We start from the raw sequence: 25,832 nt of genomic DNA, 5'->3' as shown, positions 1-25,832 counted from the left end.
TCAGCCACAAGGGTGTTAGAAAAGTCAGGTACTGATGTAGGGTGATGAGGTCTTGGGTGCAATCAGCATTCCAATTCATCCCAAAGCTGTTCATTAGGGTTGATGTCAGAGCTCTATAGCAGATCATTTAAGACCCTTCTCTTCAACCCATGTAAAACAAATTATCATGCTACCATATCTGAAGACATCCTATGCAGCTGTCTGCCTTCAACTTATATAATCAATAAACTGACAAAAAATGTGTATTATAATGTGACTTTTTCTTAATTCATATATATGAATATTAATATAAATATTGATTCATGTATTTATTTTTGAAAAAGTGGCCACTATATTTGGGCATTTCTTGTTTTTATTTACGCTAAAACAAAGCGCAAAGTTTCAAATAGTAGGCTTGAATGGTACTTATATTTATGTACTATAAAGTATGTCAAAAGTTATATAATGCTCCTTGGTATGATTTGGACATCGCGTTTATGTAGTTATTTTGTTCAGTAGGAAACAAAAAATACAACCGACACGATGACGTAGGAACCATGTAGTGTCTTGCCACTTGTTTCTGCACGGTAATAATTCTGTGAACACCACCTCACATGTTGACCTTTTCCCCATCCTCTGCATGGATTTGTAGTTTATTTTTGTACGTGTAGAAGGCAAAGATATAGCTATGGCTCTGAATAAAATGCTGACACGTCATCTGAGTCTATTCAGGTAAGTTTTATAACAAAGTAGGCCACTGTTTTGGAGTCTGGGTTGCTTAGCACAGGCGCGCTAACAGGACCACAGTGTCAGTGTAACACTAGTTACTCAGCTTTACAGATCGCAGATAAAAGGAGAACAATTATGAATCCTGGACTCGATGACAGTTTTATGCATGTAAACCTGTAGACAGTAGTTTTGCTAAATGCTCATACCTACATGGTTTGTTTTCTAAATTGTTATAATTGACATTGGTTAATGATTAGAATCAGAAAGGGCTTATTACCAAGTGCGTTTGCACTTACTACTTTTTTTGGTTACAAAAGCATCCAGTTGAACATTTTCTAAAGTAAAAAAATAAAAGAAAAATAATAACAGTATAAAAGTTATTGCAAATTTTTTAAATAAATAAAATAAACACAAAAAAGTGCAATTAAAGTTGAAATTTAAGTTTAAAGTTTTAATTAAAGTCAGCAAGTTTTATTTTATTGCACAATGGGGAGAGCGTTTAAGTGCTCATGAGGTAGATGCCTGTGGAAAGAAACTTTTCTTGTGCCTGGCTGTCTTGGTGCTCGGTAGTGTCTGCAAAAGTTTTTTTAAAAAGCATATGGCTTGGATGTGAGGGATCCAGGGTGATTTTCAGGGCCCTTTTTCATACTCTGGGTCTATACAGTTCTTGAAGTGTGGGAAACATCAATAATCCTTTCATCCTTTCAAACTGTCCCCTGTAGTCTTCTGATGTTTGATTGTGTAGCTGAGCCAAACCAGACAGTTATTGAAGTGCACAGGACAGACTCGAGCAGCTCCTGTGGCAGGTTGAACTTCCTCAGTTGGCGAAGGAAGTACACCCTTAGTTGGGCCTTTTTAACAATGGAGTCGATGTGATTGTCGACCTTCAGGCCCTGAGAGATGGTGGTTCCCAGGAACCTGAATGACTCCACTTCTGCCACAGTTCTGGGGGGGAGTGCAGGGGGGGGTTTCTCCTGAAATCCACAATCATCTCCAGTTTTGAGCGTGTTAATCTTCAGTTTATGACTGCACCAGACAGCCAGCTGTTGAACTTAGCTTCTAAATGCAAATTATCACAGTCGTTAATGACTGTAGTGTCATCTGCAAACTTCAGGAGCTTGACAGAAGGGTCTGTAGAGATGCAGTCGTTGGTGTACAGGGAGGAGGGCGGTGGGGAGAGAACACATCCCTGGGGGGCACTAATACTGATAGTATGGCTGTTTGACATTGATTTCCTCAGTCTCACTAGCTGTTGCTAGTCTGCCAGAAAGTATGGTGTAACACTGACATGTAGAGATAGGAACAGAGAGCTTGGTTAGTTTGGTCTGGGGAAGTTTTGGGATGATGGTTTTGTAGGCCAAACATCCACAGACCAGTTTGCCTGGTAAGCAAACTGCATTGGGTCCAGCAAGGATCCAGTGATGTCCTTCAAATAAGCCAACACCTGTCTATCAAATGACTTAATTACCACAGATATTAGGGCAATAGGTCTGTAGTCATAAATTTCAGTGATTTTGTTTTCTTTGGGACAGGGATGATGGTGGAATGTTTAAAAGCAGGAAGGCACTTAAAGTTCCAGTGATCTGTTAAATATCAGTGAAAAGATGGATGCCAGCTTGTCCTCACAGGTTCTTAGACAGGCTGGTGAAACTCCGTCTGGTCCTGGTACTTTCCTTCTTTTCTTTCCGGAAGACCTTTACTGAAGTACAGTAGGGTGGCTGCTGGAGGTTTTTGATGTTTGAGTGGTAAGATGGTCAGAAAGGGTGTGAGGTGTGAGACTGGGAGTTTCAAATCTACAGTAAAACTCATTCAGGTCATTAACCAGTTGTTGATTCCCTACAAAGCTTGGGGATAGTGTCTTGTAGCTTGTGAAATCACTCAGGTCTTTCCACACTGAAGCAGGGTCATTGACTGAGAACTTACCCTGCTTCAGGTGAACTGAATTTGCCTGTATTTAGTCTGAACATATACAAGGCAGAGGCGTGAGGAGAAGTACAAACTGGAGAGGCGGGCAGTCCAGAGATGATTGCCAATGTGAACCGTTAAAGGCAAATTTATCTTGAGGGTTTCCTCCAAAGTGGAGCCAGGAGCATGGAAGTACGACGAATACTAGTGGTAGGCCATCTGGTAGATCTCTTATGGCAACAAATAGATCCGACCGTGAGTGAGGTGGAATCGGGACCTGGTAATGGGGAACAGGTGTAGGTGATTAGAGCAGGGCGAGGCTGAGTGAGAATTAGAACCTTAGAGGAAGGCATGGCTGGTGGTTCCCTGACAAAATCACACTTGCATTGGTGTGAATTTAAAAATGACAATATCAAAATATAGATATAGATGAATATTAATAATTATTAATAATAACATATAATTAAATGTAAACTGAGCAAATTTGTTATTTTAAAAGTGTGTATCAAACTGGTAGCCCTTCACATTAATCGGTACCCAATAAGTAGCTCTCAGTTTCAAAAAGGTTGCTGACCCCTGGCTTAGACAGTTTGCTCTTCAAAATGACTGGCTTTGTATTGTTACACCAAGGTCACATGCACTGCTAATGTTTCCCTTCTGTGTTGCCTGTTTATGTTAAATGGTGACATTTCCTCTACTTTAGGTGTCTCCAGGATGTGATATCTCAGAGATGTTTACTTTCTGTGTCCTCGTTTCATGCTACACCCACTCAGTCAAACTCCAACCGATCCTCTGTGGTTCGCTGCAGCAGGCAGAAGTATGAGCGCATGTACCCGGTGTTGCTTATGCATCCTGACGGCTCCACCATTAATATCAGATACAAAGAACCTCGGAGAATTCTAATGGTAAGTGTAAACGTTTCAGTTAGTTAGGTTATTGCATCCATTTCGTTTGTGGGTGGATCGAATATTATTATTATTATTATTATTTTGAATTAAAACATTACTACACGGCATGAATATTACATCAGTTATGTTCAAATATTAGTTAATTAACAAGTGCAAAAGTTTGCATTAACTTTGACACATTCTAGTAAACATATCTAATATGACTATTTAATAAAACCAGTTTACTTTCCCCTTATTAATTTATATGCATTATATATGCTATATTTATATTTTTTTTATTATGTTTGAATCGGTTTAACTTATAACCTACAAGTAAGGTTAATAATATAACGTAGAGAACAAAATTTTAACTCAAAATTCGGGTGATGCAAAAATTAGTACATCCCACTGATAGTCTCTGAAACAAAGCTAAATTTTAGACTACAAATGTCTTATTTAAGAAGAATTCAACCACAGGTGAGTCTAATCATTCATTGCACTGGTGTCCAGCAGACAGCTGACTATAAAAGGGTGTTACTTCAAGAAAACCCCTTCCCATTTTATGCTGTCAGCAATGGCACCACATGATAGAAATGTCACAAGACCTGAGAAAGAAAATAATTACTTTACACCAGAAAGGCAAAGGCTACAAGAAGATCAGTAAAGCTTTACTTATCAGTCAGAATACTGTAGCAAAGGTGGTACAAAAATGTTAATAAAGATGGAACCGCAATCATCTCACAGAGACGTCCTGGTCGTCCACGGAAGTTAACACTTTGACAGGAGCCTCTTCTGATGAGAAGGGTTGAAGAGATTCGGCATGTAAGTTCACTGCAGTTATCTAAAGAAGTAGAAAGCCAAACTGGGGTGACTGTTTTCCATGACACAATACGGCGTACACTGCAGAGGAATGGCATGCATGTGTGCCATCCAGGAAAGAAGCCTCTTCTAAAGCCTAGGCACAAAAAGGCCCGCCTAGTATTTGCCAGGACCCATGCTGACAAAGACTATGCTAAAGACTACTGGGACTCTATACTCTGGAGTAAGGAGACCAAAATAATATTTTTTGGAACTGATGGCTTTGAAACTATGGTGTTGCGAAAGTGAGTAATACAACGAAAAATGCGTTTCCTAAGGTGGAACATAGCGGTGGCAGTGTGCTTATGTGGGGCTGCCTGAGTGCTGCTGGTGTCGGGGAGCTGCACTTCATTGATCGCATCATGAATTCACAGATGTACTGCTCTATACTGAAAGAGAAGGTGCTACCATCACTCCGTGCCCTTGGTCGTCGTGCATATTTCCAACATTACAAAGATCCTAAACACACATTTAATGCCTCTGTTGGATTTCTGAAGAATAGAGCTGAAAGTGATTCAGTGAACAAGTATGTCTCCTGATCCGAACCCAATGGAACACCTATGAGGAACTCTGAAGAGACAATTTGAGCATCACTCTCCATCCAGTCTCTAAGAGAGGTAATTATTGAAAAATAGAAAAAGATAGATGTTGCAAAATGTTGCCAACTTGTTCAATCCATTCCTAGAAGACTTGGTGCTGTCAATAAAATCATGGAGGCCATATAAAAGTACTAGATGTAGTAGTTTTTGTTCGTTGTGTACTTATTTTTGCATCATCAACTAATTTGAGTAAAACTGAACTTAACCTTAATTTCAAGTTATAAGTTAAACTTTGTCTTGTCAACATTTTGGAAATAGTTTTTGTGTTCATTGTGTTTTGTGTTTATTTCACCTTTCAAAATATAGTAGTGGATAAAAAAAAAAGAGTGTACATTTCCCACAAGCTTTTCTTGATTTCCCTCAGATGCCTGTGGACATTACAAGTTTGTCAGAGGAGGAGAGAAAAGCCAGGATGCGAAAGAGGGATCCTAAGAGGGGAGTGACTAAGAGAAAGGATGATGAAATTGAGGATGACTTTAAAGTGGAGGACTACAGCAAGTTCTGGAAGAAAACATGAACAGACCTGGCATATTTCATTTAGTATATTAATGCTATTTCACATGTACAGAATGTATGCTGTTTTGTTTATTTGTTTATCATTGAATCATTAAAATTCTTAATACCAAGAGAGTCAATCTCTTTGTCTTTCTCTCACACACACATACACACAGACATATGCAAAGTGTTTTTTGAACATTTCATTACATTCATTCCCTATTTGCTGTTATAATAATCTCCACCTTTCTGGGAAGGCACTCAATGTGCTTGTGGAGATTTGTGATCATTTAGCCAAAAGGGTGATAGTAAAGTCAGGTACTGATGTAGGTGAGATGGCATTCCAATTCATCCCAGAGGTGTTCAGTAGGGTTGAGGTCAGAGCTCTCTAGCAGACCACTTGAGATCGTCATGCATCAAGCTTGTCTTTGAGTATTGTCATGAAATTTCTGCAATATAGAGTGATGGTACATTTTTAGATTACTGTATAGTTGTTTTCTCCCTCTACTGGGCTGCTCTCATTAGTGGTCACCACAGTGGATCGTCCATCTCCATACCCCCCCTGTCCTCCACATCTGTCTCTTTCAAACGAACTACCTGCATGTCTTCCCTCACCACATCCATAAACTTCCTCTTTGGTCTTCCTTTTTTCCTCCTTCCTGGTGGCTCCATCCTCAGCATTCTCCTACCGATATACCCCATGTCCCTCCTCTACACATGTCCAAACCATTTTAATCTTGCCTCCCTCACCTTGTCTCCAAGACGTCCTACATGCGCAGTCCCTCTAATAAACTCATTTCTAATCCTGTCCATCCTCGTCACTCCCAATAAAAATCTCAGCATCTTCAGCTCTGCTACCTCCAGCTCCACCTCCTGTCTTTTACTCAATGCCACTGTCTTCAAACCATACAACATCGCAGGTCTCACCACAGTCCTATAAACTTTCCCTTTCACTCTTGCAGATACTCTTCTATCACAAATCACTCCTGCTATCACTCTTCTCCACCCACTCCACCCTGCCTGCACTCTTTTCTTCACTTCTTTAAGACACTCTCCATTACCTTGCACTGTTAACTCCTCCACCTCTTCTCCCTGCAACCGCACCACTCCACCCCCCTCCCTCTCATTCACACACACGTACTCTGTCTTACTCTTACTGACTTTCATTCCCCTTTTCTCCAGCACGTACCTCCACCTCTCCAGGCTCTTCTCAACCTGAAATAGTTTTTTGTGTTAAAATGAAGCATTTTAATATTTGGTATATCACCATTCCCAATTTGGTCTTAAATGGCCTGCCATGGCACTGAAAGTGACTTCACTGTTAAAATGATTTCACTGAGAAGACTTGAGAACTCCCTGACAGACAGACTACGAGGTGTTTTTATACAGCTCTCTGAACAATACATCCCACTGTGAGGGTTTCCTCATCTGTTTTTCACCTTTCTCACAAGGTCTCTAGGTGTGATTAATGATTCACAGAGTCAGTCCTAGCCTCAAAGTTCACAATCCTTTGTCTGGTATTTTATTCAAAATGACATCCGCATCTGAGCTGGTTACAGGCACAGCTGAGCCGGGTCAAAATGGGAAATTTACGCTGAGATTGCTGATATTGTGGTTGTGGTGGTCTATTTTATATTTGTTTTAGCAGTGGGAATATGGGTACGTTGACTGTTTAATGGCCTTATTTTTTATTGAGGGCAATAAAGTTTATTTTATTAAAAAAGAAACTTTCCCCAAAGCTTTCTCTTTAATTGACACAGCTGATGGGTTTTGTTTTTGTTGTTTTAAGTCATCTGTCAAAGCCAACAGGGGAACTATTGGAGGTTACTTCTTAGCAGGAAGATCCATGACATGGTGGCCAGTGAGTTGTTTAAAATTTGTACCAATTTCCTGTTCTTTAAATGTACTGCATAGCTGTAGAAGAAAGTGCTTCTAGTTTTATTACTATTACTCTGACATAAGTATCTGAAGGTAAGAAAAAATAAAAACATTATAATACTATTGGTGGGTTTTATTTATTAGCAGAACATAGATATAACAGATTTAGATGGATAAAATGTACAATACAGTTTATGAATGTAAGTTTTAAAATATATATAATATTTTCGCTTGTTTTCTTCTGATAGATTGGAGCTTCTTTGATGTCCAGTAATGTTGGCAGTGGTTTGTTCATTGGATTAGCTGGTACTGGGGCAGCAGGGGGGATTGCTGTGGGGGGATTTGAGTGGAATGTAAGTTCTGAATATTTTTATATTTAGGTTGTAAAAGTGTAGCAGCCTGGTAAAACCTGTCACACAGCAACATTCTGTACTGTAGAGAGTTCTGAAAAGTAAAGACTTTAAAATTATATATAGTCCTCTTTTGTAAATATCTTTACCAGGTTGTAGCGTTTGTAAAGTCTGATGTGAAAAGTGAGAAAGTTGGATTTAAATACACCATTCTGATTGTGACAAAACAGCATCATGGACAATCTAACATCCTAACAATCTAACTTATCATAATAACTGAACTTGATTAGGTTTATGTATATTTTGCCACATTTTGTAGCTATTCAGCAACTTGGTCCAAGTATGATGTTCAATAATTGACAGGGAGCAACAGGAAGGTATTAGTCATGTGACCTTTGAAGCAACCATGGGTAGATATGAAAGTAAATAAAACAATTTAATTAATACTTTATATATTTATAATTTAAGTTGAGGTGGGGGTTTTTTTTGCAAACACCAGAGACACACCAGCTAGTTTTAACTTACAACATTGCAGTATGTGGTGTGTAAAAAAAATTGTTCTGCTTATGAAAGGCAGCATGGGTCCTTGTGGCATTGGGCTGGATCTTTGTGCCTGTGTACATTTCCGCTGGAGTCATCACAATGCCCGAATATCTCAAGAAGAGGTTTGGAGGCCAGCGCATTCGGATTTACATAAGTGTTCTGTCTCTCATTCTCTACATCTTCACCAAAATATCAGTAAGAACTCCAAGCATGTTTTAATGAACATGAAGCAAAAATTATTTAAATTTAATTTATATTTACAGTTTTTGGCTGGCAGACTTATAGTCCCTTTGTAGTCTCCATCTAAACATATTCTGATATTAGTACAAATAAGTCAATGTCATAACATACCTTTCCCCATATATTTTCTGAAATTCCATATGTTTATGGGAGAAGAAATTATAAACCTTTCCAGGCTTTTGTGTTAGATATACAGGGACCCTTCACTTTCAGGTTGTCCTCTGACTTTCACTTTACTCTTGCCAGACAGACATTTTCTCTGGAGCCCTGTTTATTCAGGTCTCACTGGGATGGGACCTGTATCTCTCCACTGTCTTGCTGCTTGCAGTCACAGCACTCTATACAATTGCTGGTAACGAAAACAAAATAATATGTGAACTGAATACCATTACGGCATATGTTTGCTGATGGATTGTTGATGGGTTATTTTTTGTAGGTGGATTAACCGCAGTGATTTACACTGATGCACTGCAGACTGTCATCATGGTAATTGGAGCATTTGTTCTCATGTTCATAGGTATGTATTTTTAAGCTAGAAAGCAAGTGCTCTATCATTTAAATGATATCATATTTCTGGTGAATTTTTAAATGTGATTGTTTCAAAGGCTTTTTATAACAATATAAATATGTAACCATATGATATCATTACCATTATCATTAAATAAAAGTGTAAATAACAAACACTGATACAATGATGTCATATAAGAGTATAAGAAGGGTAACAATAAATTTGATTTACATGGGTCCTCTCACTCCATGCTGTTGTCTTTATTGTTGTTATTTTCCTATAACATCATGCCCCATCGTTATTTTCCCAACCTGATTTCATTTCCACATTTAGAGATACATTATTTGTACTTTGTAGTTTACCTAATAGAAACTAATGATATTGTGGATGATTCTACTTTCTAGACTTTGATCTTAGGATGCATATATTACAATATGTGCAATGCAATAGTAAAGTAAAATATGAATAGTTAGATTCCTTTATACTATTTCTGTATTAGCTATCTGTGACATAATGAATGAGACAAAAACAAGAAAAGTTTTTCTCAGCAGGGTCTTGCATGTGAAGAAAGCTTGCATCATGCATATTATGGTTTGTTAATTTCTGTACCTATCAGCATTTAATAAAGTAGGTTGGTACCAGGGCTTGCTGGAGCAATATGAGAAAGCTATACCTGCTCTCACTGTTCCTAACACAACGTGTCACCTTCCTCGCTCCGATGCCTTTCACATCTTTCGGGACCCGGTCAGTGGTGATCTGCCGTGGCCTGGCTTGCTTTTCGGGCTCACCGTGCTGGCTACATGGGTGTGGTGCACTGACCAGGTAACTGTTTCATAGTTCTTGTTTTCAACAACTGAAGAAGGCGGCTCTAATTACTTAGCCAGAAATCCAGAGGAAGTGCATTATATTCCTTGATTCTTCTAATTATTGCAATGGAAAGATTGTTGATTTTTACATTTGCTGCATGAGAGACACTTCATCTAACCAGACACCAGCTTGGAGCCAAAAGTAGTTACCTTTAAAATAACTATTAATGCACGTTTAATCTATGCTTCTGGTCTTTGGTCATTTGCAGGTGATAGTGCAGAGGTCCCTCTCTGCTAAAAACCTTTCCCATGCTAAAGGAGGCTCTGTGTTAGGTGGCTACCTAAAGATCCTACCCATGTTCTTCATTGTCATGCCAGGAATGATCAGCAGAGCACTTTACCCAGGCAGGTTCAATCATCTCAATTCAATTCTCTCTAAGATAACATGGGTCTTCCCATATGTTCTTCTAAACCCACATGATTGTGCGTTTATATCAAACAGATGAAGTTGGATGTGTGGATCCTAATGAATGCTTTAAGATATGTGGAGTTTCTGTGGGCTGTTCTAACATCGCCTATCCTAAACTGGTAGTGGAATTGATGCCAGTAGGTACTGTATGGCCGCCGTTCCCTTTTATCCTATGATCATTCCATTTCTGCTTACCTTATTTTCTGGACTATAAGCCGCTACTTTTTTCCCACGCTTTGAACCCCCCGGCTTAAACATCGAAGCGGCTAATATATAGATTTTACAAACTTCAAGCCAAAAAAACTGAGCCCCATAACATAAGACCAATGAAATTGGCGAACGGGCTCAGGTGAACCAATGAAATTCTTTATATCAAATCAGATGCGCTCCCACTGAATCGGGCCACACCACATCATAAATATGGATGCGGTTCCTCTGACGTTTGACCTGCCGCTCACTCGGACTGTCAACAGGAAATGCAAATCATTCGTCACGCTGAAAACAACCGGGCATGAAAAAAAACGCACTTCACCTGTGTTCTGAGCTGCACGGCATCGGGAGAAAATCTTTACCGATGGTGATTTTTAAACGCACAATAACACCAAAAGATAAACTCACGAGAGAAATTGTTGTGAAAGGAAGGAGGAAGACAGTGAACTATGACTTTCTTGGTAGGCTACAGTTTAGATACAAGCCATGTAACAGACACTGTCTTTCGTTAAAGCCTGTGTAAAGTTCATTAGTTTCAGTGTAGACAGGTGCGGCTTATTTATGTTCAAAATAAAAATCTTTGCAAAATTCAGTGGGTGCGGCTTATATTTGGGTGCGCTTTATAGTCCGGAAATTACGGTATGTATGTTTAACACTATTATTAGGCAGAGTACAGAGTCCAATGGGGAAAGTACAGGCATGTGGTATAATACTGAGATAAATATTAAACAGTACTAGATAATACTCATATTAAATAGTCATTGCATACTTTATTAAATTGAATAAGATATCCAAATAGGATGACTGATTATGTTTTTTCTCCTTTGCTTGTTTTTCATTACATGTAATGAACAATCTGGAAGGTCCCAGATATTTTTCAGATATATTCTGGTTAGCTAGTAAAAAGAATCTGGATTAAAGAATGCTCTTATACCTGCTGTACTGGATCACATGAATAATCAAATGCTGTTAAAAATAGCAAGAGAGTGAAAGTAAGGAAAGATGGCATAACATCTGAAAATCAGCAGCATATTCCAAATGCTATAATTAAAGAATTGTTAAATCACCTAAAATTAATTTATGCATGCCAAGTTAGTGGCATATTCGAAATATGAACACATGTAAATCAGAGAACTTCTTGTAGAATTGTCTCTCCCAGGGTCAAATATGAAATGATTATAACAATGTTATATGTAGTGATCATAATTTTTTCATAACTGAATATTGAAATTCTAATCCTTTTGTGATTAAATAAGTAAAAACCATTAAAATATTCAGTATTTTATTGAATACGTTTTTTTAAAATATGAATGTTATTCTGTGCCAAGACAAACAATAATAAAACACTTATGCTGTTTCTTTTTTTTTGTGAAACAACTAAAAAACAACAACAAAACAAATGTATTGTGTGTGTGGATAAAGTCACCATTTGCTAAACAAGGTGAGCAAGTATAACATACACGTCCTACTTTTTTTCCTGCAGGTATGAGAGGCCTAATGATTGCAGTAATGATGGCTGCTCTTATGTCCTCTCTTACATCTATATTTAACAGCAGCAGCACCCTCTTCACTATGGACATTTGGCTGCGCATGAGACGACAGGCATCTGAGAGGGAGCTCATGGTAGTGGGCAGGTAGAAACGTTTATTCCAATTTAACTTAATATACTGTACATACAACAAGGCTTGCATCAGCATCCATTAAACTGTGCTCCATATCAGAAAAAAAGTCTGATATTTAAAAGAAATGATCCAGTAATTTTTTTTAATCTTAGTAATCTACATTTACATATATGCCATTTGGCAGACACCCTTATCCAGAGCGACTTACAACTTTTAGGGGGTTTAGGGCTTTGCTCAAGCACCCAGCAGTGGCAGCATAGTGGTGGGACTACTTGGTCTAACTATCTTGACATAATAACACATTACCATTTTGTTACATTTACTTCATGAAACTTACATAACCTACATCACATTTCCAAGATCCAGATAAATCATTTACTGCTTATTATTTTGACAGTTTGTTTTGATTTGCATCAACAGAGTGTTTGTTTTATTCTTGGTGGTCCTGAGCATTTTATGGATTCCAATTATCCAGTCAGCCAACAGTGGGCAGCTGTTCGATTACATTCAATCTATAACCAGTTACTTGGCCCCTCCAATCACTGCTGTCTTTCTGATGGCCATCTTTTGGAGTCGCGTGAATGAACAAGTGAGAACTACACTATATTACCCTGGTGCCCTGAGGGAACGAGACGCTGCGTCAACTTCACTTTAGGAATGCCTCTGCGTGTCGATGATCTAAATCATGTTTGAAATCTGTCCAACGGGAAGACCAGGGAGCTATAAACACATGCGGTGGAGCCTACGCTAGCTTCTGACATGGAAGAAGCACTGCAGGGATGCAGGGAGTGTGGCCTGGAGACGCAGCGCCTCTTTCCCTCAAGGAACCAGGGTTAAATACTTAACCTAGAGACGTTCCATTTCAGGAACTCGAGCTGCGTCAACAACTCTTTGGGAACGAGAGTCCAATCCCGCCAGACTGACCAGTCCCTGTCCAGTGTAGATGGGCACAGCTAGGCCAGAGGACAGAGGAGCCTGGAGGGCCCTGAGGTCAAGGCTATAGAACCTGACAAAGGTAAGCAGAGTGGACCAGCCCACGGCAAATGTCTTGGAGAGAAGCTCCAGAGGACCAAGCCTTAGAAGCCACCACACTCCTAATGGATTGAGTTCTGACCCTGGAAGGAGCATGGTGACCCGAAGACTCATAAGAGGATGAGATAGCATCCACAATCCACCTGCTAAGGGTCTGCTTGTTTGCAGGGAGCCCCCTTTTATAGGGTTTGTAACTTCTCCTGGTCAGGGGCCTGAAAGGGTGGAGGATAGAATGCCTGCAGCACAACGGATAATGGGTGAACAAAAGGCACCTTAGGAACATACCCCAGTCTTGGGTAAAATGCAGGAGAGACGGGACCACGGAAAGGGCTTAAAGGTCTGACCAGCTTTAGGGAGAAAAACAGCCTTGACTGTCAGAAACCTTAAAGGCACCTCAGGCAAGGGCTTGAAGGCAGGCTTAGACAGAGCCTCCAGAACAACAGCCAGATCCCACATGGCCACTTTGCGTCGCACTCGGGTCCTGAGCCTCTGGGTGCCGCAGAGGAAACGCGTCACTAAAGGGTGCTTGCCAAAATGACTGTTTAACAAGCGGAGCGTGATAAGCCGCAGTAGCTGACACGTAACCTTTCAGGGTGGAAGGAGACAACACTGTGGCAAACTGTCCCTGAAAGAACTCCAGCACTGTTCCGACCGGGCAGTTAACTGGGTCCAACTGGTGGTGCTCTTGCCACACAGTGAACAGGCGCCTGGAACTGGTATGCCTAGAGCAGCTGGAACAGTGCACTGGAGCCGTTCTAGGGACCTCCTAAAAGGGGGCGAGTCGACCCCATCCGCTACGGTACTGGGCGGAGGTTGAGGGAGACACTCCCTGGAGATGAAACACCATACGTGGCAGGTTTAACAAACTTACCGTCTTACTGATACTACCTGAGTTCTTCAGCAGGCACAGACTCACACACAGCGTTCCCTTAACAATCCTGTGTGCGTTTATAGCTACCTGGTTGTGACTTCACCCAGCCGGTGACGTCGCACCTCCCGTTTTACAGATTTCACACGTAATTCACAGCGTGGACATGCAGAGGTGTTCCCAAAGTACCGTTGATGCAGCTCGAGTTCCTGAAAGGGAACTCATATTGCTGAATTTATTAGTGTTGTGTTTGGTCCTTATTAGGTAAGCCATACTAAGAGGTAATTTTCTTTAAGTAAGCAAGACATGCATATTACTATTTCTTGCAATTTTTATGATGTATGTTTTTTTGTAGTCGCTATTGTGTCTGGTGCTTTTATTCAAAATGACTTAAATAGAGACAGGACACAACTGAGGAAAATAAGAATAAGAAAAAGAACAATCAAGCGGGGAAAAAAATAGAGATGAAGCATTTATTTGTTACATATACATTACTGTACAGTTAAATTATTTTCTTCACATACTGTATGCTAATTTGTTATAAAGCTGAGATCAAAGTGCAGGGTCAGCCATGATACAGCATAGCTGGAAAAAAAGGGTTAAAGGTCTTTCTCAGAAGACTCAACAATGTCATTTTTGAGCATAACATTTTGTCTTACAAAACCAGAACAACAAACTTGATCTTCTCTCATGAAGGCCACAGTATTCCTTTGCTCTAAATGAAGATAAATGGCTTTCAAAGAGAAACTAGAAAAATTATCTTTTGATCAATCCTATTTTTCATCATGAAATGAGTAAATGTTAGGGGTTGTTAAAAATGGACTGGTATTGATGGCTCAAGTGTAGATGTTCCTACAATTTTCTTTTCAATTGTTTTTGTGTGGTAAATCTACTCTCTCAGGGTGAACTATGCTGGCTAACTCCAGATGTTGGTTTAACTGTCTAGGGAGCATTCTGGGGGCTGATGGTGGGATTGGTGGTTGGCCTTGTACGCATGGTGATGGAGTTCGCCTATGGTACTCCTTCCTGTGGACAGGAGGACCTGAGACCGTCCATACTTAAAGATGTGCACTACCTGTACTTTGCTCTTATACTGCTTGCACTGACAGTGCTTGTAATTACTACAGTTAGCCTCTGCACTTCTCCTATCCCAGAGCAACATGTAAAGCACATAAACTTACACCCTACAGTACACCTTCGTGTATATCATATACATATATATATATATATATATATATATATATATATATATATATATATATATATATATATATATATATATATATGTGACACATTTGTGTATATTTAATTGATTAAATGGCACATAATTTCCCTTAATGTTCATCAGTGACACTTATGAACTTTCATTTTATATGTACACCTGAATCTCTGCAGCTTATCCGTCTAACCTGGTGGACAAGACACAGTAAGCAGGAGCGTGTAGATATGGAAGACCTTTGGGCAACCTCACCCACAGCAGCACCCTCTCACCCTGCTTCTGACCCTGAGATGAATATGGAAAGGCGTGTGTGGTGGAGACGAGTGGGAATGTGGCTGTGTGGACTGTCTGAAGCTCCAAAACCGGAGCTAAGCCAAGAGGAACAACTGGCTATGGAAAAAAAGCTGACTAGCATTGAAGAGGAACCCATCTGGAGAAATGTTTGCAATATCAATGCCATTATCCTACTCACAGCAAATGTATTTCTTTGGGGTTACTTTGCTTAAGAAGAGCTGACTCTTCTCTCCTCACTCTGTCATGTGTTACATCTGGAGTCTTGTAGCCATGACATTTATCTGAGAAACCTAAAACAGAATAACTTGAATTTGAAAAAAAAGTACTGTACAAACGAATAAAACCATCCAATACTTAAGAGGAGCTTTAACAAAATGCTATTTGGTAATAAATAAATAAACTATAACAAACAAACAAATCAAATTATAATGATAAAGTGCTAACAATGGATAAAGCATGCTGATTGTTTAGATGGACCAAATGTAAATGATTGCTTAACACACAATAATGGACAAACTCTACGGTTACACATAATCATAAAGTTAATGTGTTGAGAAAATTTGCTACAGTCCTCAGCAAAAGTCACTTAAACTTCAAACACTGTTTGGTTTATTTTGAATAGTTATATATCATGATAATTAATCATTTCAGAGATATATAAACATTTACTATATAAATATCTAAACTATAATTTCACCTGTATATTGTGTAGTTAAAAAAAAAGTTTACTGGATTACATTCCGGACATAAATATGTTTATTATAAATGTAATTTAAAAATGTTTGGCTACATGGAAGGTTTATACTGTTGTAATGAATTAAACATTTATTACATTTATGGTAACAGTACTTTAACCTGTTTTTTATGTAATGTAATTGAAATGTAATACTAAGGAAATAAATATACTGGAATAAATGGAAATAAATATACTGGAATAGTTTCATTTTCATCTTTCTGATTATGCCACTTCATGCTGATTCTGCACTAGGTGACCCTCCCTTTGATCCACTCCGGGATTTTCTTTTCGCCTAGCTTTGGACTGATCCATTCCTGTGTTTAGGCTGCCTTGTGTAGTGATCCACTCCGGGTTTGTTTCTTTTGATGCCTGGACTGATTCATTTCCATTTTCAGACGTTTTCTTGATTTATCTACTCTGTTTTCCCCCAAAGGACTCTGCTTTTCAGCTGATTTGTGTATTGATCCACTCCGGTTTATTTTCCCAGTTGCACCCTGAACTGATTCAGTCCTGTTTTCCGACTGCTTTGTGTAAAGATCCAGTCCGGGTTTTCTCATGTGCTCAGCAAGGCTCCTTGACGCTTTCATCTTCAGTGAATGAACTCAACTCGAACCATAATCGCAAAGTCATACCGCACAACGGAGCTCCGATGAGTGGAACTGTACCGGCATTACTAATAGTCTGACGAGTCTGTTCACCGGCTCTATTTATTTTAATATAGTCAGTTTAGGTTTTTGAAAATGGAGGTCAGTTCCAACCTGAAGTTGTTGCTGGATCACGCGACGACTTTGAAGCTGCACACTGGGAACTTAGTGAACCGCGGTCGCCTCAAGAATAAATGTCTGTCTTCACCAAGTGAGGAGGTAAAATAAACAACAACAACAAAAACCTTGTATTAAATAGGATTTAAAAGGATAATAGCCGGCTTGTACATGGTGTGAGGTGATGTAGTGGGAATTCACACGCTAGCATGGGGATCTGTGAAAGACGCTTTCTAATGCTGTCACTTGTTTCTTCTCGTGACGTCACGCCACCGGACAGCATCACCAGGTCTTCATCATGTAAAAGAGAATCAGTGTGGAAAATGATCACTGAAACATTATCAACCAAACACTGCTTTTAATAGAATCTTAAGCACTGGGAATCATTCTGATCCTGATTCTGTCTCTAGCATATTAATATATGTGATGTGTAATAAAGTTATGTAACTTTCTATCTATCTATCTATCTATCTATCTATCTATCTATCTATCTATCTATCTATCTATCTATCTACATACATACATACATACATACATTCAATGTTGGGTCTGAGGATTTCAGAAACCACTGATCACAACAGTTCTCATAAAATAATATATCCATTGAAAAGCTGTTGGTGGAAACACCATTTCGAAAGGTAAGAGGACACTGGCCAGACTGGTTCAAATTACTGGAAGGCAGATCATTCTTTACAATCGTGCTGAGCAGGAAAGCAAATCAGGACACTCCGAAGCTTGAGGTGGAAGAAAGTCAGGAAAAAAATGAGAAACGCTGCTTGTTGGATGTTTTTTTTTCTGCAACATTCATGTATAAATGAAAGAAACGGTAGAATATTGTAAGAAAAATCAACATGTTTCTGAAATACTCAATCCCTCACCACCTATTTAACTAACCACTGATTCTTGCTGTCCTTCTCATATCACTTCAAAGTAAGAAAGAATGTTTAAAACGAAAAAATTGACTAAACTTTTTCGAAATCTTACTAGTCCTTACAAAACTAGAGGTCTGTTCAAGTAAGGATGTGGTTTGTTAAGTTGTGTTGTGTTCATGGCTTCACTCCTGCTCACTATTCTATCATTTCAGCTTCAAGATTGCATCAAAGGAACACTAAGTGAGTGGATTGCAACAGTACCCAAAACACATGAAACAGTAAGTGCACGATAAATACACAGACCCTAAACACAATAAAAGAGAATGAAGGGGGAGGGTGAATGGCTTAATCTGCATACTCTTTGCATGTCAGGATGATTTGTTGAGCCTGTCATTACACAGCGGAGAGGTTAGAAATTCTGAAACTTGAAAAGATATGATGTGTAAAGGTTAAATCCTTACTGATAAATAATCACTGGACTGAACTGAACAGTGTGTCATGTGAGGATGGCGTTTATTTACCCAGACCCCATCATGTAGCTCTCAGCAGATCTGCCTTAGGGTGCTTGAGGAAAAAAGATTGTTGTTTTAACCCACAAAAGCCAAGGCTTATGGTACATTCCTCACGTACAGGCCATTTACATAATGTCCCGTTTGCACATTCAAGAAATGGGTCATAACAAGTTTTTTTTAACAGACACACTAAAAAGAGTCAATGATTCACTTCTTTAAGATTTGAGATTAGACAAGGAAATTGAGGAACTCTCTGGCGCTTGCTGTGTTATTGTTCAATCATTATTTTTGTGTGATTTATGCAGGAGTTGCCCAGTGTCCTGGACTGCACAATCCCCCAAAATACAGAATCGATCACACCAGAGGAGAGAGAGGAACTGAGGGTGTCTGGTGAGAACATTTTGTCCTTGCTTCATAAAAGAACAAACATTGCAGGTTGTCTTTTTTTTTTTTTTGCTTTGCACCGGGAGTCTGTTGTCATCACATGCGGCTTTCTCTTTTTTCCCCCCAGTCAAGCTGTTTCTCGCAGAGTCTGATTGCTCATCCATAAGAAATGCAGTGGATATGGGTAAGTTCCTGCTAAAGCCATTGTTAATTGGTTATTCCTTTCCTCTGTGGATCCACAATTTACAAATAATGTTTAGAAACTAGAAATAAGGTTCATATTTTTGTCACCACTTGTCGAATTATGAAGGTAGAATGGCACAAAAAAGATACCTAATGATGTTGAAATGTGCTCCCTAACATACTGATACATTCTTGGCATTTACCGTCTTTCAGCAACAAGCTTAGTTTTATTTAAACCTCCTTGACATTTAGTGTGTTGAAGATTTTCTTTCATTATTACAAATGTCTTTTCATAAATATTTCATGAAGGACCTGCTACCTGATACCCTTGAAATCATCAGTCACCAATGTGTTCACTAATTTAGTTTTTTGGTCTTTGGGAACAGACCTTTTTTTTTCTTGTATGCAGCAGAATTCAAGCTACATGGTCACTTACAAATCAGTGTGTTCTTTAGTACACACATGCTATTTTGTTTGCACATCGTCGTTATCATTTTTAGCATTTGCTTTTAAGATAAAGTGTAAAATATAGGAACATTTACCTTCCCCCTGACATTTAAAAAACAACAGGGGGGGGTGCAAACTTCTGCTCTCAACTGTTTGCACTATACATTTATTTAAATAGATAACATTTACTAAAATAAACGATGTTTCACACTCATATTTAACTGAAACTTGATGAAGCCATTATTAAAGTGTGTCAACTATTAGAATTCTTAAAAAAATAGATATATAAATAAACCAAAAACAATTCCATGTCCTCAGTGAAGATTTTTGTCTAAATATTTCTATTGTGTTTTATGTAGTGTTAAGGTGAGGTGAGATTTGGTTCGAAATTTGCTGGTGTGTGTGTGTGTGTGGCATCGTTGAAAAAGAAAAAAAAAAAAGACATAAAGAAATACTTTGCCACTGTGTGTAGTTTCTACAGTTGAAAATATAACTCTCTGTTGCACAGCATGCTTATCATTAGGTGTGTCCCAGTTGGATTCAGTTATCATCGCCCCACCTCCACTTCCTGAGGGTGAAACTGTGACTCTGGACCACCTGCAGCCGCTGTGGTCCGAGCTGGAAAAAATCGTCCAGAGTCAAAAAGCTGCTTCTATCGGTACCTCAGACCTGGACAAGACTCAGCTAGAAGAGCTGTACAACTGGGCACAGGTAAAAGAAAGAACTCTACATTATATAAAACAGTGTAATGTGCAGTACAGAGGTGGCTAGTGATAGTTTGGTATTGCTAATTCACACTCAAAATAAAAAAAAGGAAGAAGAAATGACAGACAGCTGCTGCTTGTACACACTTCTGGATAAAAGGATTGTAATCGTCTTAACAAGAAGTCATTTGCCAGTAGAATCAGCAGGAATTAAGCAAATGCGCTCCTGAGACTCTCCGGCACAATTTACTTGTTTAATTTTGCTGCAGCAAACTGTTTTGGGGGGGGGTTTAGAACACTGAATGCATTTACAGTTGCAACTGCACATTTGCAAAAAAAAAAAAATGTGCGGTGCCCCTTTGCACTGCATATGCTGCATACCCCATTTTTAAGTCTCTGACTGCATGTTATTGAATGAGCACAAATCTCCACAACCAAACTAAAATCTAGTGGAACATCTTCCCAGAAGAGTCAGGTGTCTTAAAACTTTTGTCCATAGAGTGTAGGTTGAAGCTGTTTAAGTGCTTTTTCGATGTTCTTGAAAATGCTACTTCTCTACTGAGGACAGCTGTAAGTACTCTGTTGAATACCTTGTAGAATTTTAGACTTTTTTTGTACACTTCTACTGGCTAATGAGTTTAACTCCCTTCTGGGCTCACAATGGACTCCCTTCTACACTCCATGTGGACGTGTGAGTGCTAGAAAAAAAACGCTAGTCATTCCAACCATATACAGTATAGTACACCTTGATAGAAAACCTTGTAGCTTTGGTGTACTCCAGTGCCAAATATGGAAACTGCTGATATACTGTAAATAATTGAATAAGGGAGTGAGAGTGTGTGTGTGTGAGAGAGAGAGATAGAGAGACTACAGCTTGATGTGAAGTTTTTAAGGGTTTAATTAAGTACTGTAAGCCATAAACATTCTTATGCAATATGCAATTGCGTAACAAAATCCGAAATGCATTGCAGAATGTCCAGTTCTGCATTGAAACGCAATATAACTGTTAACATTGTGTACATGTCGGGAATAAATTCACATGACTTCACTGCAGCCACTGTGCTGTTCATAATAGGGAGGGGTGGAAGTGCAGGGGGATTTCTCCTGAAGTCCATTATCTTCTCTACTGTTTTGAGTATGTTCAGGATGTTGTGACTGTACCAGAAAGCCAGTTGTTCAACCTCCTGGTGTTGAAGAGCAGTGGAGAGAGAACATTCCATGCAAATTTAAATCTATATAGAATTGTATATAGTAGTTGCTCAGGCTGGATTGTTTTCCTTATGTACAGTGTTGTAAAAGGGTTTGCCCCCTTCCTGATTTCTTATTTTTTTTGCATGTTTCAGATCATCAAACTAATTTAAATATTAGTGAGAGATAACACAAGTAAACACAGCATGCAGTTTTGAAATAAAGGTTTTTTTATCGAGGGAAAAAAAATCCAAAAGTACATGGGCCTGTGTGAAAAAGTGTTTGCCCCCCTGTTAAAACTGTGGTTTATTACACCTGAGTTACATTTATCTCACCACACCCAGACCTGATCACGGCCACACCTGTTCACAATCAAGAAATCTCTTAAATAGGACTTACCTGACAAAGTGAAGTAGACCAAAAGATCCTCAAAAGCTAAACACCATGCCGAGATCCAAAGAAATTCAGAAACAAATGAGCTTTGTTCTAAACCTTTGGGACTCCAGCGAACCACAGTGAGAGCCATTATTCACAAATAGCAAAAACATGGAACAGTGTAGAATCTTCCCAGGAGTGGCCAGCCGACCAAAATTACCCCATGAGCCCAGCGACGACTCATCCAAGAGGTCCCAAAAGACCCCACAACAACATCCAAAGAACTGCAGGCCTCACTTGCCTTAGTTAATGTCAATGTTCATGACTCCACCATAAGAAAGACACTGGGCAAAAATGGCCAAAACTGCTGCCGAGCAAAAAGAATACAAAGGCTCGTCTTAGTTTTGCAAGAAAACATCTTGATGATCCACAAGACTTTTATGAAAATATTCTGTGGACTGACGAGACAAAAGTTTAACTTTTGGAAGGTGTGTGTCCCATCACGTCTGGCGTAAAAGTAACACCGCATTTCAGAAAAAGAACATCATACCAGCAGTAGAATAGGGTGGTGGTAGTGTGATGGTCTGGGGCTGTTTTGCTGCTTCAGGACCTGGAAGACTTGCTGTGATAAATGGAACCATGAATTCTGCTGTTTACCAAAATATCCTGAAGGAGAATGTCCGGCCATCTGTTCGTGACCTCAAGCTGAAGCGAACTTGGGTTCTACAGCAGGACAATGATCCAAAACACACCAGCAAGTCCACCTCTGAATGGCTGAAGAAAAACAAAATGAAGACTTTGGAGTGACCTAGTCAAAGTCCCGACCTGAATTTTATTTAGCTGCTGTGGCATGACCATAAAAAGGCAGTTCATAGAAAATCCTCCAGTGTGGCTGAATTACAACAATTCTGCATAGATGATGGACCAAAATTCCTCCACAGCGATGTAACAGACTCATTGCAAGTTATCACAAACGCTTGATTGCAGTTGTTGTTGCTGGGGTGGCCCAACCAGTTATTAGGTTTAGAGGGCAAACACTTTTTCACACAGGGCCATGTAGTTTTGGATTTTGTTTTCCCTTAATAATAAAAACCTTTATTTAAAAACTGCAAAAAAAAAAAAAAATCATGAAGGAATCAGGAATTACTTTTTCACACCACTGTATAATGTTTTGTCTGTTCTTTACGTATAAATTTTTAGTCTAAGATTTGTGTGCATGTTTCCTGTGTTGTGGTTCAGGTTAAGCCGAGCAGTAACCAGGTAAACCTGGCCTCCTGCTGTGTGATGCCTCCTGATCTCACTGCATTTGCGAAAGAGTTCGACATCCAGTTGCTCACACACAATGACTCCAAAGGTACCACCTGTTTCCTGCCTCCCTATTCTGTTGCTTATATTAGAACATGGCCTAGATAAGGATATGTGTTTTGAGACATTAGGGAACAGTTCGCTTTGGCAGCCTGCGGAAGAAAGATTTTTTCGCTATACATTTACAAGGCTATTTTTATTGCCATCTCTGTAGAAATGCCTGTCTTAGGTTCTTTTAAACATGTACTATTCAAATCAGCAAAATAAGAACCTAGGTATGCATCAATATGGTACAGGTTTCATAGCTGTACCCACAAAAACGCCCTGATATCAACATCCAAACTAGGTCATACTGTGATGTAAGTGACATGGTAAATAGTGATATGGTAAACGGTGTACAATGGCGCACTACTGAGCAGGCGAAATGAAATGACAGATCTAGAGCTAATAAATGCAAAGAGAGATAAAAGATCTAACAGGGAACAACCCTTTGGATATCAATCTTGACATTCAGCTTCTATATGTTATTGACGAGGGACTGTGATGCAATGGAAACAAAATGTTTTTATTTACCGCTACATTTAACATGATTTTCTGGAATGAATCCACTGCAAGCTTTCTTAATCTAGGGTTAGGGTTAACCTGGCTAATGCGCTTCATTTCAAAGTCTAGATGTGTGCACTTTTCATGGTCATTATGAAAATCTTTAAAAAAAAACCCAAATCAATAAAGTGTTCTGTTATGTCTTTAATGAATTAGAAATAGGTTAGTTATTTAAGTAGTGATATCAGCATCAGTAGCATCAATTTGTATTAATGGCAAAAACATTTGCTGGTGGTGGTGATGGTGTGGCTGAGCATAAGCAGTGGGAGGAGCGATGTTGTTTGGCCATGCCCCCTCCACCAAAATTGTACATTCTATCAATGTATCCCTACTCAAACATTTCCACAAATTGTATTTTTTAAGTTTTGAGTGTCCAACATCTTATATAACACTAAGGTTGTCCCTCTCTATGTGTAGAGCTTCTCAACTCCGCAGGCTTTCAGGAAGCACTGCAAGAGAGCTTCACCGACTTACAGGTGGCAGACTGGCGGCTCGAGTGGGTCTTGCGCTACTCCATCATTGTCAAGAGCCGAGGCATCATCAAAGCCAAAGGATACCTCGTTCATTCACAGAAGAGCCCCAAATAGCACATACTACTCCAAGCAGAGCTGATCACAGTACACCTCATTTCTGGAATTTTCCCAAATACATTGATTTGAAAAAAAAAAATCTTTGCTATGGAATATATATACATATATATACATGTGTTTCATTTTTCCTTGTCAGTGCTCGCTGAAATTCATTTAAACTGAAATACGCTGTGAAATATTTTTGTTTTTGTTTTTGGAAACCTGATCTGTTCAACCTTTGTATCATATACTTTTGCAGCCTGTACTATGTTAATGATTTTATGTAATGTAGATAACTAGTAACAGGGTGGATGTACCACGCTTATGTTCATGTGCGTCAGACTTTTGCCAGTAATTTCTTGGTTTCTGTTCATGAAATATTGAAAAAGGAACTGTATAATGCCAGGATTTTGTAAGTTTATTAGATGGGTAGGAGAGATCAATTACAGTAAATGGGTTCATAAGTTACCCTAAATTAAGAAAAAAAGTTGTAAATGTTTTTGGAAAGCACATACATTTCCATTGAGGAAAAAAAAAAATGATGTAGTTGTCTGGGGCTACAACCTGCTAGCTAAGGTTGGTACAGTTTACTGAGTTTTTACATGATGTGTTTTCATAACTATCACTTTATTTGGTTTGTCCTGTTTAAGAAGGTCTGTTTTAAAACCATGTTGGTTCTTTATGTAATTTTATGTTTTATTAACCTAGCCATAAAACATGTATAAAAATTTGCCTACTTGTCATTTCTTGATTCTGGTGATTAAAATATTGCACTGGTCCTGTGCAAAAGTTTTACATATATGTAAACCAGCATGTGTTTATTATATGTGGAGAAATGGCAAGATATCACATACTAAGAACATGATTTTTTGTTTTACTGCTTCATTGAACCAGAATGCCTGTTTAATTTTCACAGATACATGAGGTTCTAGATTTGGCTACTGTACATGTTCTTAAAATGTTCCCACATTTGACATTTTTAATTAGGTTCATAAAGAAAACATTCAAAGACTGGCATTCTGTGTATTTCTTTTCTTATTTCACCAAACATGTGAACCTAATTAATTCTGCAATTCTACAGTAGATTAGATTAAAAGAAAAACTGCTTTGAGTTTAGTTTAATCTATTTTAATTAATCTTTACAATTAATATTTAGTGGTGTGCAATATTTATTTTGTTATGAATCTTCGACATGCGGTTCTAAGTGCCTGCTTTTTTTTTTTCAGTGGGATTAAGTCTGTAATTTGTCTCTATTTAAAATGACCACAATGCAGCAGTGCTTTAATCCTTCATTTCGGTTCAGCATCTGTACACTGAAACGTTTCAACCTTCATGTTTGTATTAAATTCAACACCATTGTGTTTGTCATCCCATAGATTATTACTCAACACATCTGTAAATGTATTACCTAGGCTATAAATCTGACAGAATGTCGCTTGAAAAGGGAGCTCAAGGCTTTCTAGAAGGAAACAGAAAACTGATCACTATGCTTAAGCTGCTCTTTTTCCACCATTTATAATTATAGTATAGTTTATAGCAGTATTGGCATTGGACTTGTTTTACACCGACCACCCTAATTGTTGCTTCGACAGGCCAGTTCTCATCATTAGACTTTTCACTAATGTTTAGTGATGGGCGGCTCGATCCTAAAGTATCGATATTTTCTATTCATATTTATAATACTAAATAGGAATGTCAATGG

At 38.7% G+C, this 25,832-nt stretch overlaps 3 protein-coding genes across 4 annotated transcripts; all 3 read left to right on the top strand.

The window, feature by feature from the left end:
- The first annotated feature begins 554 nt into the window (after window positions 1–554).
- Window positions 555–5,587, top strand: mrpl55 (mitochondrial ribosomal protein L55). Of its 2 annotated transcripts, none has more exons than XM_046870413.1 (3): window positions 555–711; window positions 3,317–3,518; window positions 5,322–5,587. In XM_046870413.1, exons 1-3 carry the CDS (start codon window positions 668–670, stop codon window positions 5,472–5,474), a joined length of 399 nt encoding a protein of 132 aa, XP_046726369.1. In that variant the 5' UTR covers window positions 555–667; the 3' UTR covers window positions 5,475–5,587. The 2 variants fall into 2 exon arrangements, with proteins under 2 accessions (XP_046726369.1, XP_046726370.1); XM_046870414.1 differs by lacking the exon at window positions 555–711 and adding an exon at window positions 2,906–3,002.
- A 1,396-nt stretch (window positions 5,588–6,983) lies between these two features.
- slc5a9 (solute carrier family 5 member 9) lies at window positions 6,984–16,387 on the top strand. The gene is given in 14 exon segments (XM_046871183.1): window positions 6,984–7,044; window positions 7,047–7,111; window positions 7,242–7,313; window positions 7,579–7,683; window positions 8,254–8,418; window positions 8,710–8,815; window positions 8,900–8,980; window positions 9,588–9,793; window positions 10,047–10,182; window positions 10,280–10,387; window positions 11,940–12,090; window positions 12,499–12,667; window positions 14,925–15,140; window positions 15,374–16,387. Coding segments are annotated over 14 exon segments (1,971 nt in total). The 3' UTR covers window positions 15,704–16,387.
- A 412-nt stretch (window positions 16,388–16,799) lies between these two features.
- gclm (glutamate-cysteine ligase, modifier subunit) lies at window positions 16,800–25,147 on the top strand. The gene is made up of 7 exons (XM_046871184.1): window positions 16,800–17,090; window positions 18,073–18,138; window positions 18,678–18,762; window positions 18,884–18,940; window positions 19,895–20,097; window positions 22,893–23,007; window positions 23,979–25,147. The coding sequence occupies exons 1-7, from the start codon at window positions 16,968–16,970 to the stop codon at window positions 24,146–24,148; spliced, it is 819 nt and encodes a 272-aa protein (XP_046727140.1). The 5' UTR covers window positions 16,800–16,967; the 3' UTR covers window positions 24,149–25,147.
- The last annotated feature ends 685 nt before the right edge of the window (window positions 25,148–25,832 follow it).

This window comes from Silurus meridionalis, chromosome 17 (genome assembly GCF_014805685.1).
Source record: "Silurus meridionalis isolate SWU-2019-XX chromosome 17, ASM1480568v1, whole genome shotgun sequence".
Taxonomy (NCBI): domain Eukaryota; kingdom Metazoa; phylum Chordata; class Actinopteri; order Siluriformes; family Siluridae; genus Silurus; species Silurus meridionalis.
The sequence above is the reverse complement of the archived record's forward strand: the minus strand, read 5'-3'. Positions and strand labels throughout refer to the sequence as shown.

Excerpts from the sequence above, each read along its gene's own strand:
- mrpl55 (XM_046870413.1), top strand. The coding sequence starts at position 668 with ATGGCTCTGAATAAAATGCTGACACGTCATCTGAGTCTATTCAG. Across the intron at positions 712-3,316 it reads CGTCATCTGAGTCTATTCAG|GTGTCTCCAGGATGTGATAT; the intron begins GTAAGTTTTATA and ends CCTCTACTTTAG. Across the intron at positions 3,519-5,321 it reads AACCTCGGAGAATTCTAATG|ATGCCTGTGGACATTACAAG; the intron begins GTAAGTGTAAAC and ends GATTTCCCTCAG.
- gclm (XM_046871184.1), top strand. The coding sequence starts at position 16,968 with ATGGAGGTCAGTTCCAACCTGAAGTTGTTGCTGGATCACGCGACGACT. Across the intron at positions 18,139-18,677 it reads TACCCAAAACACATGAAACA|GAGTTGCCCAGTGTCCTGGA; the intron begins GTAAGTGCACGA and ends TGATTTATGCAG. Across the intron at positions 23,008-23,978 it reads CACACACAATGACTCCAAAG|AGCTTCTCAACTCCGCAGGC; the intron begins GTACCACCTGTT and ends CTCTATGTGTAG.